The sequence below is a fragment of the Syzygium oleosum genome, unplaced genomic scaffold (genome assembly GCF_021117445.2).
Source record: "Syzygium oleosum isolate NSW1041296 unplaced genomic scaffold, Sole_v2.1 Sole_v2.02, whole genome shotgun sequence".
NCBI lineage: Eukaryota > Viridiplantae > Streptophyta > Magnoliopsida > Myrtales > Myrtaceae > Syzygium > Syzygium oleosum.
The window spans coordinates 6994064-7011133 of record NW_026607486.1 but is presented as its reverse complement, the minus strand read 5'-3'; the positions used below and the strand labels follow the sequence as shown (position 1 = coordinate 7011133).

The 17070-nt window shown below is 37.7% G+C and overlaps 1 protein-coding gene and 1 long non-coding RNA gene across 2 annotated transcripts; one reads left to right on the top strand and one right to left on the bottom strand.

Annotated features, from left to right (window-relative positions):
- Positions 1 to 9211: 9211 nt before the first annotated feature.
- On the top strand, positions 9212 to 14959 carry LOC115688525 (uncharacterized). Its single transcript, XM_030614355.2, has 4 exons — positions 9212 to 9861; positions 12140 to 12229; positions 12899 to 12966; positions 14626 to 14959. The coding sequence occupies exons 1-4, from the start codon at positions 9250 to 9252 to the stop codon at positions 14762 to 14764; spliced, it is 909 nt and encodes a 302-aa protein (XP_030470215.1). The 5' UTR covers positions 9212 to 9249; the 3' UTR covers positions 14765 to 14959.
- On the bottom strand, positions 13968 to 15713 carry LOC130137519 (uncharacterized). The gene is made up of 2 exons (XR_008815938.1): positions 15508 to 15713; positions 13968 to 15044 (listed from the first exon to the last, which is right to left on the bottom strand). It is a non-coding gene; the product is annotated as an uncharacterized LOC130137519 (long non-coding RNA).
- Between the last annotated feature and the right edge of the window lie 1357 nt (positions 15714 to 17070).

The window sequence follows — 17070 nt, the reverse complement described above, 5'->3', positions numbered from 1 at the left end:
CTATTCAAATTGTTAAGATACACGTGTGAGTTGTATTAGAGAAATCCAACATCGGATAATTGATGTGATGTTGAGCAGTTAATATATCCTAGTTGGCTCATAATTCATTGACTTAACCTTTTGATTGAAAGTGGGTCCAACTGGATATATTAACAGGCTCAGGCTTAGGCTCCCTTTTAGTGATCTCCCCAGGTGAAGGTATGAGGTGTCACGCCCCGAACCCCATCGAGCGTGCGGCATCCCTTACTCAGGTCGAATCAGTGCGACGTCCCAGGAAATCGACGCCGACCCAAAGATTCCATCAGAGTAAATTCGCGGCGAAAATAAATCATAATATCCCGGACAATAATATTGGAGAACCAGGGAGAAGCAAACTACTAAACCACCAAACATAATACTATACCTCGATATATAAATATACAACATCCAATTCTTTACAACCAAATACTTCCAACACTCCTCAGATTTACATCAACTGATAGTACACACCCGAACGGATTTCCTGATTACACCACCAACTATTCACATCAAACACTCACTAATTTAATATCAAACCTATAATACACGCACACCAACTGGCTTCTACGGATCGCGTCCTCGACCTCAAAAGGGATTTGCAGCCAAGGTATATTCTACTCCGGAATGCTCGGTGTGCATCGGGATCCCCAAAACGCTGCGGCGGCGGTTGCGGTAGATTCATGGCTCAGGCGGGTGCTCTGAAATGGTTTGGTTGAAACAGCCCTGGGATACTTCTCAATAAGTTGCAACCTAAACCCTACCTAGGCTACCACGTAATTCCAAACACATTCAGACACACTACCAATCAATCCACTCAAACAGCAATCCAACAATCACACATACCTGAACTCACGGCATACGCAACCTGCGCATTAGCCCATAATCACAATATACAATTCTCATACACATGCCAACCATTCTCACGCTCAAACAAGTATATTGCTCGCACAACATGCCAAACCACACAATTCACACTCGATCATGCGCAAACACATCATTTTTATTTATTTATTTTTTCTCATCGTACCCGCACTTGCTCAACCAAATGTGATCTACACGAGTAGAACTTCATGGGACTCTCATTCAAGGTTTAAATACAATGCTTATGACAGGACGGAGCCAATTGTATTTGGCTCAGAAAATTAGAAGCAACAACAAGTACTAACAAATTAACCCTAATTAGCTCGCCAAGTATAAAACTTGCTAGAAATGCAGTCGCTAAAATAGACACAATGGCGTCCTGGGCTTGTTCTACTTTATCAACATGTAAAGATTATTCAAATACATTGTATATTTTCACCTTTAATAATATGTAAAGATTATTTGAATACACTGTATATGAGCCAACTACTGAGGATTATACAATTGAATTGAGATTGCGACAAGAAGTTTGATGGATGATTCTAAAGACAATAGTATTAGTGTACTAGGTGATTAAATATTCTTGACGTACACTTAACTATTACCTTATGCTCGGCAACGAAAGAGCATGCGCGTATGTCGATGAAAGAAGTGAAAAAGTGATCTATGCGTACACGTTCAAGAAAATACATGATATAATGTTAATTAGATGGTGAGGGTTTTTTTGATAATTTCTGTTCGCTTGCTATTAAAGTATCAAATCGAACAAATAATAGTTTTTCCACTATGGAAATAAAATAGCATGATAACTAATATAGTTCTGTCTCATTACATGCTAATGTCTATTATCCAATTATGTTACCAGCCTACAACCAAAAGTATTGTTATTGTAACTTCTGTCTAGAGTATATTATGGCAGCTGTAAAATTTCTTGTTATTTTCGACTTGACATGGCTAGGTTTATATACAATTGTCCAAGTATTACTCAAGCTTTACTTTGAATTGTTTTCTAGCAAAAGAAATTTACGTAAAGAATGTTTGGTTTGAGTCAAATTCTCCTCAATGATCCGAAAGTTTGAAATTTGTAATTCTGTCATCTCAACTTCACTAGTCTGCTCGCTACAGTGATTCTCGAGACTTTTGTATTTTCAATTGTTAAAAGTTCCTGTAGATAAAATAATAATTCATTTCATTAATTCCACTTTATCCATTTCAAAGACAGGATAAAAGGATCCAGGACAAAAGTGAATGTAGTTAAGATGAACGTATGAATTGTGTTAAAAAGTCTCGCGTTCAAGAATTTGTGTAGTATAAAGCAGTTAATATATACTAATTGACCCACAACTCATTGAATTAAACTTTTGAGTAAATGTGGATCTAATTAGATATATTAACAGGCTTGAACTTAAGCTCTCTTTTGGCGATCTTCCCGAGTAAATGAATCGGACTTCTACTGCGTGCTCCTAATATCAAGCCGAAGGTAAATGGGTGAACCCCTACTCTGATCCAGTGTTTGGTAACTATCTTAAAGAAGATATTTGATGACTAATGTGGTTTTCAAAATGAAGGTAGTTAGGTGGACTCCTAATCTATTCCGATGTTTGGTGAATAACTTAAAGAAACAATCTGGTGACTAACGTGGTTTTTGGAATGGTATTAGAGTTGAAGATAAGATTGGTGGGCCCCTAATTTGTTCTAGTGTTTAGTGAATATTTCAAAAAAGAAATCCGATGACTAACGTGATTTTTCGGGCACGTGGACATTATGGTGTAGCAACGTAGTCTCGATGTAAGCTTCATGCTTCAATCTAAAGAAAGACCTAATATTGAGCTCATATGTGAGGAGGAAATTGTTGTAATACAGATATGGGTTATGTTAGAACTCCCACATCGAAGAATACTATGGTGTAAAGCAGTTAATATAATCATAGTTGACCCATAAATTATTAGCTTATCCTTTTGAGTGAATGTGAATCCAATTAAATATATTGACAGATACGGACTTGGGCTCCCTTTTGATTATCTCCGCGGGTAAAAGTACCAGATTTTTGTTACGTGCTTTCAAAAAAATGTGTATTTCACTATACCAAAAAAAATTAATTTATTAAAAACAGATAAAAAAGAAAAGGACTCGTGCATGTGGGGTCCCCTAGTTCAAGTCTTTGCGTTATTTGAAGAAACATGGTACTTTCATCGGAATCAGAGAGGTCCAAACATTTAACCATGTGTATACATACGGACTAATCAACAAAGAGGAGAATCTGGCTAAATTAAGACAAGTAATATTTAGACTTTTAGTCCACTAGATTAGTCATTGTTATATGGTGTGATGGACTAATTTCACTGCATTATCCATAGGATGAGTCTATTTTTTCTTTTTCTTTTTTTTATTTTTACACAAGAATCAATGGGGCAAGTGATTAAGAGGTGAGGGGCCGAAGGGACGATGGATAAACCGGGTGACTTTGGGTTCATATGAAGTATTAGGGTACCACGGAAAACCCCAAACTGATACACTTATGATAAATTTACCCCAAACTAATTTTTTGACTATCAAAGACCCTAAAATAGTACATTTGTGACAAATTTACCTTTTGTTAAATTCGATTAAAACAAAAAAAAAAACCAAAAATTAGTACAATTATGACAAACAGAGGATACAACCTCAAAATCGGTATATCCGTCAACTATCATGTATCATTTAACTCAGCAATTTGACAATATAATTTAATGTAAACTAACGGAGGGTAAATTTGTCACAAGTCTATTAATTTGGGGTTTTTGGTGATAAAAAATTTAGTTTTGGATAAATTTGTGAAAGGTATACCAGTTTTGGGTTTTTCGTGGTATTAACCCCAAGTATTAAAAGAGTGTCTTGAGTAACATTTATTTTTTATTTTTTGTTTTTCAAATTTTGTGGTTCACACGGTTCAACTTTGATTGAATCAATCGCCACAAAAGTACGAATTTTGTCGCTTTAGTATATCAACGAACTCTGATTTTATCCGCTTGGGGTATATCTTAAGTAGTCAAACATGAGAATTTATTATGACCAAAAAAAAAAACAGAGGAGAATTTATTGCCTTTGGTCAACCCTAAGGCGAAGCTATATTTTGTTGTCTTTTGTTAACTTTTGAGTTAATATCACGAAAAATCCCAAACTGTTATATTTGTGATAAATTTAATAAAAATTAATTTTTTTATCACCAAAAACCCCAAACTGATAGATTTGTGATAAATTTACCCTCCGTTATCCGTTAGTTTCCATTAAATTTTTATGTCAAATTACCGAGTTAAATGACACGTGGTAGTTGATGGATGTACCAGTTTTGGGGTTTTACCCTCCGTTTTTCACAAGTGCACTAATTAGTAGATTTTTTGTATTAATCCAATTAATTTGTCACAAATGTACTAGTTTAGGGTTAAAAAAATTAGTTTGGTAAATTTATCACAGGTGTATCAGTTTGAGGTTTTTCATGGTATTAACCATAATTTTTTACGGGGAAAGTATTAAAAAGTCCTAAATCCTATTACATTTGTGCAAATTTAGCCTTAAACCTTTTAATTGGACCAATTTAATTATAAACATTTTACATATGTGCCAATTGTGTCCATTCAGCCAATTTTGGTCAAAAATCGATGACATGGAGATATTCAAAATTCAAAATTCAAAATATTATTTAAAATGTCAACGTCAATGCAGGCCGCGCCACGTAAGACGATCAGCGTCCACGTCAGTGATTTTCGACTAAAATTGGCCAGATGGACTCAATTGGCACAAATACAAAAGGTTTATGACTAAATTAGTTAAATTAAAATGTTTATGACTGAATTGATAAAAATGCAATAAGTTTAAAACTTTTTCGGTATTTCTCATTTGTTTACAACAGGGTGTTTTTCTTGTGTTGTGTCCATGTAAGTAATTCACTAAGTAGAATACTTGCAGTAAGAAGTTTCCACCATTTAGAGGTGGAGGAAAATTCGACCTAGTTTAATTTTATAAGTGTGTTCTAGTACGATTCATGTATGACGTAGATATCAAGCTCCCAAATGAAATAAATTATACAAGACTAGGCGCTTCATTCATGTATGATTGATTTATGTATGACATAGGTATCAAGCTCCAAATCTAAAGAACATTCAAAAGACAAGTTGCTTCGTGGGCCGTATCATAAAAACTTGTACAATATAAGAAGGCCAATATCATATTTACCTCTCGGTTTTGAATGTAGAATGACGGAGCTCCAATATTGAACTAATCCTAAAGTTGAGGTATTGCTTTGAACCAAATTACAACATGATGGGGGAACGAAGCACTTAAGACTTTTCTTCCAATGAGAAACCTTCTCGGAGTAACTAAGCCACTCAAATATAAGCCCATCATTGTTGGGCTTGAGGGAAACCACAACAACTGCAAGTCAACTCAATTCTCAAGTTGAACACGACTCTCCCATGTGAAACATAACACGTAATTGTCAAGTCCTATTGTCTTGTATCCATCAAGACCAAAGCACGCGTCCCACGCCTCTTTAGAACGATCGTACCATTTCAATTTGGTCTACGATACTAATGGGTACCCAAAATCACATGAGTGTGGTCAATGCGAGTTCTCTGATAAGTAGTTGTCATGTGATCGTAATTAGTTCTCGAAGTAGTGCTAAGATATTACATGGTTGGCTTAGTACTTTTGATATAACAATAACAAAACTCTTTAACATTTTGGTTAACTGTTGTAGAATCATAAGTTCAACATTGTAACTAAAAGAGCAAAAGCTACTTTTGCAGCAGCAACCAATGGAAGTCAAGTTCTACACTTATATAAGGAAAGTTCTGCTAAGCACTGGAATTCGTAGAAACAACTTGTAGAATCAAGCTTGGAAGTAGCATACTGACGCTGCCATCTGGAGATTGACGAAAAGATTGAACAAAACCTGCCTTATACAGAAAATCCGATCAACTAGCAAGATTGGAGAGGCCTATAAGAAGACCAAAACTCGAGTAGAACAAAGCTAATTGCGAGTGCTTGAGAACAGGAGAAATTGAGGCATTTTCCGCTATTCTTGAACCTGTCTCTTTGCTGTTGCATTATAGCCAATTGAGAGTTGATCCTAATGTTAGTGGAAGAGTACAACCCATTTGTAGATACACAAGAGACGTCATTATAATTAAAGAAAGACATTGTCTTGAGAGTAGACAAAGTGAGCAGGGGGCCCTTTATAAATAATTACAGGCGTAGTTCATAATTGGGGAGTGTGTCTACTGTGCTATATACAGGGTGTCAGAGAAGCCATTGGACGGGATGTAATAGTGGCCGGTTTCTATAGTGGGTAGCTATAGACGAAGTCTGTTTTGGCGTGGTAGAAGGTTCTATGCTTGTAACAAAGCGGTATTTGTTATTTTGCTAAAATAGTGAAATCCAGTCTAATTGAACTATTAGAGCTGGAAGAGAGAATGTATGCTTCTTAAGCCGAACCTATGTAAATCGTGCTGTAGTTTCTCTTACCCTAAACTTTTTATTTTCTGCACTTTCATTTACTAGTTCACTTGCTCGTAGAAGCAGAATTTTACGGAGGAGTTGGTTCTGCAAAATTAGTTTGTTTACAAGAAAAACCAATTCAATCTTTCTTGGTTGCTTACTGGGCCCACCACTATGCAGAAATAGTAATAGTTTGTCCTTTCTTTAAACATGTTTGAGAAACATATCAGTGCATACATGGGACCACCCTTATAGTTTTGTACTACATGTTCTTATCACAACGAGCAACATGAATCGCAGAAAGATCATCAACGCATGAATCCGAAAGACATGTGGCTATTTATGTGGAGGACTTCATGGGTAAGAAACATGGCCTCACATGTACTTGGAATATCTCAATCAATTCGAAGAGCTCCACAAACTTGGAATCCTTTCTATCTTGCAGCTCGTGAAACTTTGCCCAAATGACATTCGAAATTCTATTTTGAAATTTAAGTTGTTTATGGAAAAAAGATATTGTTTCACCGATTGCCGACGATTGTATTTTTGAAGACTGTGTAGCATGTTGTTGTTGATGTTGATCTTGTCCACAAAATACTTTTGCTTTGGGAAATTTCTTTCGACTATACCACATTAGGCCCTTCTTCGGCAGGCAACATTTTGATTCGCCTACTATTGTCGAGATCATGGTATTAGTCACTTAAATTTATTGAAGAGATGATTGCGTGCTGAATTTTGCGAAATACCCAAGCCTTTGATCACACATGTTAAACTTTCTGTTGTCTCATTCTCCTACCCCAAGGAAGCCTTTTCAACTAAAGCACCCTAATTGAGTCCCTCCCCCCATTAAAAAGAATGGAGGTCGTGGTCGAAGAAATGCATAAAATAATGAGGGGAAAAATGTTAGAAAAATCCTAAACCTTTTGCATTTGTGCCAATTGAGTCATAAACCTTTTGATATAATGCTAATTCAATCCTTTAGACTAATTTTGACTGGATTTTACTAACGTGAATGCCGGCTGGCCTACGTGGCACCTACAGCGCTGACGCGGATAATTTTTAATAATATTTTAATTTTTTTTATTTTTAAAATTTTTAAATTTTCTTTTTCTTTTTTTTTTCCCTCTTCTCCCTCCTTACTCCAGCTGGTCGCCGGTTCGGCGACTAGCCAGAGACCAGAGACCAGAGGTCAGCCACCGGAGAGGCTCGCCCTCTCTAGATGGCCGCGAGGGTGGCCTCGCTAGCCATGGGCGACGCTCGCCCTCGCCAGTGTCGGCGAAGGCAAGCCTCGCCCAGCCACTGGCAAGGGCGGTCGACCATGGACGATGCTCTCCCTCGCCAGCAACGGCGAAGGCGAGCCCTGCCGGATCCGGCAAGGTTGGGCCTCGCCCAGCCACTAGCGAGGGCAGCCGGCCATGGGCGAGGCTCGACCTCACCAGATTCGGCAAGGGCGGCCGGCCATGGGTGACGCTCGCCCTCTCCAGCGACGGCGAAGGCAAGCCTCAGCATGGCTGGGCGAGGCCCGGCCTCGCCGAATCAGCAAGGTCGAGCCTCGCCCAATCGCTAGCGAGGGCGGCCGGCCATGGGCGACGCTCAACCTCGCTAGATTCGGCGAGGGTGGCCTCACCGGCCATGAGCGACGCTCGCCCTCGCCAGCGACGGCAAAGGCGAGCCTCGCCCATGGCTGGCCGCCCTCGCCAGTGGCTAGGCAAGGCTTGCCTTCACCGTCGCTAGCAAGGGTGAGCGTCGCTAATGGCCGACAAGGCCGCCCTCGCGACCATCCGGCAAGGGCGAGCCTCGCTGGTGGTCGGCCTCTGGTCTCTGGCCTCTTGCCGATCGCCGGTCCGACGACTAGCTGGAGTAAGGAGGGAGAAGAGGAAAAAAAAAATCAGAAAAATAAAAATAAAATTCAAAAAATATTAAAATATTATTAAAAATTATCCACGTCAGCGTCGGCCATGCCACAGAGGCCAGCCGGCATCCACGTCAGTAAAATCCGATCAAAATTAGCCGGAAGGACTGAATTGGCACAAAGACAAAAGGTTTATGACTCAATTAGTACTAAAAAAAGGTTTATGACTTAATTGGCACCAATGCAAAAGATTTAAGACTTTTATGTTACTTTTCCCAAATAGCGAGTTTATTCCAAGACTCAGGGAGATTGAAGAAGGTACGCACATCTAGGGTAGAACCCCATTCTAACCTATCATAAGCCCAGGACAGATCAAATTTTACAATCATTAAACCTGACATACCGCGCATATTATTCAATACAAGGAGTCATTTCTTGCACAACGGTGACATTAAGCAATGAAGCTGCTTTGAAAAGGAGAAATAATGTCATCAAATAACCTTCAAAGTGTGTTAGCAAAAATTGTTGTGTTGCACAACCTAATGAGAAGAAGCAGAAGAAGCTTTCCTTGAGTCATTCAGGGCAGCCGTCATTCTTCTTGAGCGTACCAATACCATTTTTACGCAATCTGTGTAACTTATTTGTTACATGAACTCAATCTATCACCATCGATACGGATAGTTATAATTTAAAATATTGATTATATATTCAACTCTATTTTTTCACCCCGCGAAGCATATTCAACTTCTTAATGAAAGAAATCTCGATGAGTTTCTCCATTTCCCGTCTCGATAAACACGTGCAGGAATCGATTGATGGATCACAGACCTATATTTTGATATGCGTCACTTCAATTACGCGTGGCTTATTTAAGAGAACTCCTCCACATGATAAAAATGTCGAAAAGGAAATGGACAAACGCCGCCCTTGTTTTTAGCATGTTAACAAGTTTGACAAATTTGTCGGTTAAAAGAGACGAAGTGAAACCGGACCCTGGTCAATATAAGTACACGCAAAAACAAAGATCGAGAGAGATAGAGAGAATGGTGAACACAATCAAGCTCTACAAGCCCTTGTTGCGAGCGGCAATGAAGCTCGCCGGAGTGACACCTCAAAAGATCGAGATCGAACCCGGAACCATCATGAATTTCTGGGCTCCAACCCGACCCCGAAACAACAACAAGAATGCCGTCGTCTTCCTTCACGGCTTCGTGGGCGACGGCATGCTGACATGGCAGTTCCAGGCCCTCGCACTGGCGAGGAAGTACGACGTCTACGTGCCGGACCTCCTCTTCTTCGGCGGCTCCACAACAAGCAATAGCCGCCGTACGGTGGACTTCCACACCGAGTGCTTGGCGAAGGGGCTGGCAGCACTTGGGTTGCGGCGGTGCACAGTGGTGGGGTTCAGCTACGGCGGAACGATGGCATTCAAGTTGGCCGAGTCGTGGCCTGAGCTGGTGGAGTCGGTGGTGGCGACATGTTCAGTACCAGCGCTGACGGAGTCGATGAGCAAGGAGTGCTTGGGGAAAATGGGGTTTCCGACATGGTCGGAGTTTTTGTTGCCTAATTCAGCAAATTGTGTGAAGAAGATGTTTGAAGTTGGGAGCTACGAGTTGCCTAGAATCCCTATTCGTGTTTTCAAGGACGGTTTAGAGGTATGAGCTCTATAAACTCTTCTAAGTAACTCATGCACACGAACGAGAAATTCTACTGAATGATGCCTAGAATCCCAAGTTCAGAGGAGTTTGTTGTGTAAATTTTTTCAAGTTTTAGTATCTCACCACTTCAACATGTAAAAATTGATGTAATTTGTTTATAAAAGACCTTGTATGGACTCGTTTCCTCGATATATTTTGAGTGATTGCAATCCAGGAAACGAGAAATTCTACTGAAGAATGCGAACATAATTAGTGATGTCTTTCTAGAGCGTTCAGACATATATAAATCTAATAGGCGAATTTGGACAAAAGTTAGTGTAGAGCATGAGATAACGGCCATGATTATTGATCCAAGAAGAGTTACGAGGTCCATACTATTAATCTGGAAAGCTATTGTGTAGTCGTTCCAAGCTTCAAAATCCATCATAAAAATATGTTTCAGGAGCATTTTACTATTTCCATTTTTATTTTTTGCATTATAGCTTTTGACATATTTAGAAAATATGAAAAGAAATTTTTCTCTACAATTAAGACTGTGGGTATGTGCGCCTGAGTGCGTTATCGGTCGCTTTGTTTCGCCACTAGACTTTGATTAGTATGTGAGATATCAAAATTCTATGGAGGGAGTACCGTTTGCTTGTATAACTATTTGAAGGGAAAGTTTTCAAGTAAATCCAAAAGTTGTACTCTATAGATCACTGTAGTTGCACGATTTTATGTTATTGACCGCTAAAACTCTAGATAGGCTTGGCACCGTGAACGATAGAGGGTCCCTCTGACCATCCAATAAGAAATAGACAAGTATATCCATGTTGGACAACGACCCAAAGTCACCTTACTATGGTTATCCTTCTCTCTTCTTACCCAATCCTAATCGATCTCCAGTCACAGAATTGCCATCGTCCCACAGTCACATTGCACTCGTCACATTTGACAGCATCCTCTCCCTCAACTCTTTTTCCATCTTTAAAATTTGAAAAAATGATATAAATAATTTATAAATTTTAACTCAATATGTAATATGATTTTTGAACTTTTGATACATGTTCACTTTCCGCTAAAACTCTAGCCAGGCTTTTGATACATGTTCATATTACACATTGAATTAAAGTTCAGTGATCACATTAAGCAAACTAAAAATTGAGGAATCACATTACATATTTAATCAAAATTTAAAAATTATTTGTATAGTTATCCCTCAAAATTTCTTCAAGTTACTTATTTTTTAAATCTTGCAGCTCTTTTCAAATTATACAAATATCGATATATAGAAAATCTGACATAGAAGAAATAGGTACACGGAAAAGACACATAAAAGGAAATCTCTTGATTTTCTGTATATTTTCCAGGAGGCAAAAACTGAGTGGTCTGACAAACTGTAACTAATAAATAGGGTCCGAAAGGTACTACTGCATGTTGAAGTGACATAAAAGAAATAACACGAAAATAACAAAATCTTAGAAATTACTGCACATTGAAGTGACGAAAATGACTACTCATTAAAGAAAGGAAAAAATGATACGAGCGTTCTAATTCGCTTTGCGCTAATTATTGTGGTGGGGCTGCTTGTTGGATTTCTGCTGGTCCCGAACGCTCTAGAAAGTTTTCAGCAGCCGTGTCCATGCCAATCCTCTCCACAGCGCCCATGCTCCCTGATTCTTGCCAGCGAGATGATTGTTGCCCCTGTCGTTGTTGCTAGACATCTTGTTTCCAAAATCTTCCTGGTTTGTAACACCAACTGACACGGGAACATGTAGATAATAGTAAACTCGCAAACTAAATGTCTAACCGAACGCAATAAATATATATAGTGCCTCACCCTAGGAATTACTACGCATTGAAGTAACATAAAAGAAATAACCCAAAAATAACCCTAGGAATCACTACTCATTGAAGTAACAAAAGTTACTACTCAATAAGCAACAGAAAAAACAATCTTGCCCGATAGATTTCTGCTAATCCGTACGCTCCAAAAAGTTTTCAGGGACTGCATCCATGTCGGATTCAATTATAATTTTTTTTTATGTTTTCCTAAAGTTTAAGTAATACTATTTTTAAAAGTCAAGAAAAGTATCTGTGTTCTCAAATGCCCAAAATAAAAAGGCTTTAGGTCTAAACTCTAAACAAGAACTATTTATGTTTTGATAACTTCAATTTTCTATTGAAGATAACTGTCGAAGTGGGACGGCTACGTATATTCAAACAAATCATGATGAACGTGAGATTTTATATTATTTTTTGAGAAGTATGAATTTTTTTTATTATTGGATTGTAGGTCATGTTTGACCACAGAAAGGAGAGAGCTGAACTGCTGGAGGCAATGGTCATTCCAGATAAGGACTTCACTTTGCCAGAATACTCCCAGGTTTAATCTTAATCTGAAGAAGCTTCCTCTTTCTTTACTTAAAGCAAAAAAAGGGTATTCGTATGTATACATCTTTCCTTGTACAGATGAAAAACAATGATGTTGTGAGATGGCTCACGTGTATTCGTATGTAGACATCTTTCCTTGTACAGATGAAATTTGTATACATGCGTGATGTACTGTGAAGACAGCTATAGTTTGCAATAAAAACGAAAATTAAAGGACCCAAAAACAAAAAATATTCACCAGAATATTGAAAGTTCATTCCTATTCCATGTCGCATGAGGATTATAATAGTGAGACCCAGCATTTAATCATGTGACATGGTGGACAAATCATAAACCAGAAAAGTGTGGAACCATCAAATTTTGTTACGTAAAATAATTAAAAAAGAGAATTGAGAGCCTTTGTTTCTTGATGTATATACTACTAATTGATTTCGTATAATATAGAATATCTCTTTGTATAATTACCGAAATGCGCAGAATACGCATGTCACTCTAAGCTTCCCTTATATGATCCAAACTGACTAAATGTGACATGTAAAATCAACCTTAATGTTCTTTTTCAATTCTTGATTAATCTTTATTTTGTCGTCCCCTTTGATACTATACTATGCTATACCTATTTGATAAATATGCTGATGACAATTGACTGGCGTCTGTGCAGAGGGTCCATCTGGTCTGGGGCGAGGACGATAAGATCCTCAGTGTGGGACTAGCCAAGGAATTAAAAGAGTACGTCTATCTTTTTTTTTATTTTATATTTTCTTCTCATCAGGTAGATTATTAATCATTTTACACTTGGTAAAATTTTTATTGTGTTTTATTTCAGTAATTGCTTGCTCTTTTGAACCTAATTATGGACAATACCCGAAGAGTATTCCTAAAATATTTTTTCCTTAGCTATAAGGATTTAAATATATGTGAAACCGTAAATAATCTTTCTTTACACAAGCAGTTTTGAATAAACATACTAATATAATTAAGGGTTAATACCATGAACAACTCAAACTACTCCAAACTGGTATACCTATGATAAATTTATCATAAATTAATTTTTTTATCATAAAAAACCCCAAACTGGTACACATATAACAAATTTACTCCAAACTAATTTTTTGACCACCAAAAACCCCAAACTGGTAATTCTGAGAAATTTACCCTCCGCTAGTGGATCAATTTAGGGTTTTTTGTGATATTTACCCTATGAATTTTCACGTGGACTTGCCACGTCACCATATCACATCACCATGTGTCATCCATGTCAGCAAATTTAACGGTAAAATTTGACGGAAGCTAACGCAGGTTAAATTTGTCACAAGTGTACCAGTTTGGGATTTTTTATGGTAAAAATATTAGTTTGGGGTAAATTTATCATAGGTGAACCAATTTGGAGTTTTTTATGTCAAAAAATTAGTTTGGAGTAAATTTGTCATAGATGTACTAGTTTGGGATTTTCGTTGGGGTAAATTTATCACAAATGTATCAGTTTGGAGTAAATTTGTCATAAATGTACCAGTTTGGGGTTTTCGTTGGGGTAAATTTATCACAAATATATCAGTTTGGAGTTTTTCGTTGTATTAACCCTATAATTAACTTGGTTACTAATGTTGAATCAAATTATGGATGTGAAACTATCTTAAACTTGGGTTGTGAGGCTGACTTTTTTGCACGTACCTGTGCAAAACAAGCCTCTAAATAGTGCTCTTGCGTTTCATCTTTAAAGTTTTTTTAAAAATTTGTTAATTACTAAAATCTAAAATTAATAAATGCATATCCTAATTCTATGAGTATAATAATGGATTCTATGATGTTGTGTATGTATATATGATTATATATGTATATATATGTATAGGCATTTTAAAAATATTTCTTTCTACGTAATACCTAAATTTAGCGCATTTAATGTCCCACAAAAAGTCTGATTCCCTTCAACTTTCACTTTCTTAGCAGAACATTTAATCTTTGTTTGAAAAATAAAATATTTATTCAATAAATTTTAGTGCATTTAATGTCCAAAAGTCTATTTTCCTTTGATTTTCACTTTCTTGACAAAACTCTTAAATTTCTATTTGAAAAAGAAAATACTCATTTCTTTGAATTTGGTGCATTTAATATCCAGAAGAATACTTTACATAATATATTTATATACAATATGGTTAAATTTAATTCGCGATATTCATCCAACAATGCTTTGTGTGATTGTAAGATTTCTTGCTAAAAAACGTCATAGACCTAAAGGAATTATTTTTATTTTCCCTTCCGGTAATATTTCTGATGTTACAGATGGTACTCTTAGTTGACACATTTTCGCTCCACTTGATTCCTTTTCCAGAAAACAATCGAAATTCAAGCTTGAATTTGATTTATTCAATTACTTTTTTTTTTGGGCAGAAAATTGGGAAATAAAGCAACATTGGAGTGCATTGAGAAAGCAGGCCATATTGCTTTGTTGGAGCGACCCTTCGTCTACAACAGATGTTTGAAGAGAATTCTTGCCTCCATCTACGATGAGAAGTCACCCCGAGTTTAGCTACAAGTGAACCATGATTATATGCAAAATCAATTATTTGTTGGGAGTACCAAAGGCTATAATAAAGTACTTGGAATATACACATTAGCTATAGTAGATCGTAGATAAGATGAATAGTTTGAAAATTTGGTTAACCAAAAAAATGATGTATCTATCTTTAAAATTGCGAATTATTGTTCAAGTGGATTATAACAAGTTTTTGACTCCCAATTTAAGAATGTATGAAACGCATGACGCACGCACGAGCGGTGGATAATTAGGGTAAAATGATTTGTCCAGCCTGTTAGAAAACAAACGCGGAAAAACAAATACAGAACACAAGGATTTACGTGGTTCGATCACAAGGTGATCTACGTCCACGGGCGAGGCAAAACAAGATTCCACTATAATCAAAGGAGAGTACAGTTTTCAGAAGTCGAAAAAACGACTTACCAAAACCTCACGGCTCACAAAACTCTCCAAAAACGAAAATCTCTCTTTTAATCAATGGAAAAACCTAACCGCAGTATAAATATGGCTCTCCAAAAATTTCCTCGGGGGCTTAGCCCCCGAACCCCCTGAAACATTTATTCGCTTGCTCCAGCTTAGGCGGACCGCCATAGAAATTTGTTCACTTGCTCTGGGTTGGGCCAAGCGAACTAAATCTCAATTTTTTTCTCCACTTTTGGGTCGCACAAAAAATATGTCGGGTCGGGTGATGAACCGGACCAAGTACATAAAATTCAAGACATATTTAACACAACCTAATAGGCCCATCTTTTCTGGACTTTGAAATTTACTTACACGGCTATTGGAAATACTTCTCGAAACACAGCGAAAATTTTAAAGTATTTCCAAAGTACGACATCCCCATCCATCCACTCAATCGCTCTCTATTAGGTGAAGCGAATTTGGTTCTCCATTTTTCCAATTGATAAAACCAAGCACAAGATAATTTGTTTGGATAGACAAAAACGTCTTTTTAGGAATAGTTAATTCGCTTTTACCATTCAATGGATCAATACCTGGCTAGTATTGCATAATTTTGTGAAATTGCTCAATGCGTAGATTGTGTATTACAGGGGTAACGAGATCTACATTTCAAATCGATGATTTTGTAAAAACCGAAAGTAGGGACACATATAAATCAACGACATACGTGTATAAAAAATCAAAGTTGAGATCTCTCTTTTTTTTTTGGTCGAAGAAAAACTTGCTTCATTCATCCATTTAAGTGATACCACTGTCACATGAGAAAGGTGCCTCAGAACATATTAATCCCATAGGATCTTCGGGGGATTAGAGATCCAATAACTAGAGACCTCGGTTATCTATGGGACTTAGAGACCCAATCCGCTACTAGATTTGCTTCCCTTGGACAGTGGGCCTTTGAAGTGGCCCATCAGAGCTTTGCACGCAGAAATCAGTTGAGATCTCTCTTTGATGGATGAGAATTATTTATACTGTTTGTGTCTCAATTTACCTATCCCATTCACGGGATGTTGACCCATGTCTCTATTATTTGAACTTCCAGGCATCCCAAACCTTAACTATTACCCACCTCTCTCTCTCTCTCTCTCTCTCTCTCTCTCTCCACGACACACAAAGCGCTGACCAGATCTTGACGAGGTCCCGGTTCCGCTGTCAAAGACCCCACTAAGAGCTGGCCATCACCGTCATGATCTCAACTGCAAGACGAGATCTATAACTTCTGGCGAGGTAGAGCTTGGCACTCGACATCGAGCTTTGTCACATGTGATGAGCTTAACACTGACAATGAGATTTGTCGAATATGTTTTGGAAGTGTTTTTAGGTGTGATTAATCACTTATTACATGTGTTTGATCAATTCGTGGAGGAACATGCTCAAGTCTACCCATATATTAGGATGCTCTAGTTGAAAAGTCCTCCGGTGATTGGGATAGGAGATAGAGACAACCGAAAGTCGAATATGCGATTTTACATATTATGTAAATTTGAGTGTGCCAAGTTTAGGGTGCTAAGTAAATAGTCAGTGGGCAATTGCCCCTTCTAAGAGGTTGAAGTTACAAGAGCATGATGATCTCAACAAATACCATGTGAATCAAAATGTGGCATGCTGTAGAAGTCGGAATGGTGAAACTCATCCAGATTTCTAGTATTGGAGCTGAGTACTCTAGTATCGAAGAGGGTACTGGCCAGCCGATAGTTAAGAATGACATTATTGGGGTGGCGCAACTCACAGAAGTGATGTAAAAGCTCACGGACACGGCGTACACCATAGCCACAAATAGAGAGAACAAACAGATAGGTGGATCATAAGGAATTCTTATTATCAATGTATTGCAC

What these genes read in the sequence shown, in the direction of transcription:
- LOC115688525 (XM_030614355.2), top strand. Translation starts at nt 9,250, where the DNA reads ATGGTGAACACAATCAAGCTCTACAAGCCCTTGTTGCGAGCGGCAATG. An exon ending in TTTTCAAGGACGGTTTAGAG is followed by an intron (nt 9,862 to 12,139) that starts GTATGAGCTCTA and finishes ATTGGATTGTAG; the next exon opens with GTCATGTTTGACCACAGAAA. An exon ending in CTAGCCAAGGAATTAAAAGA is followed by an intron (nt 12,967 to 14,625) that starts GTACGTCTATCT and finishes TTTTTTGGGCAG; the next exon opens with AAAATTGGGAAATAAAGCAA.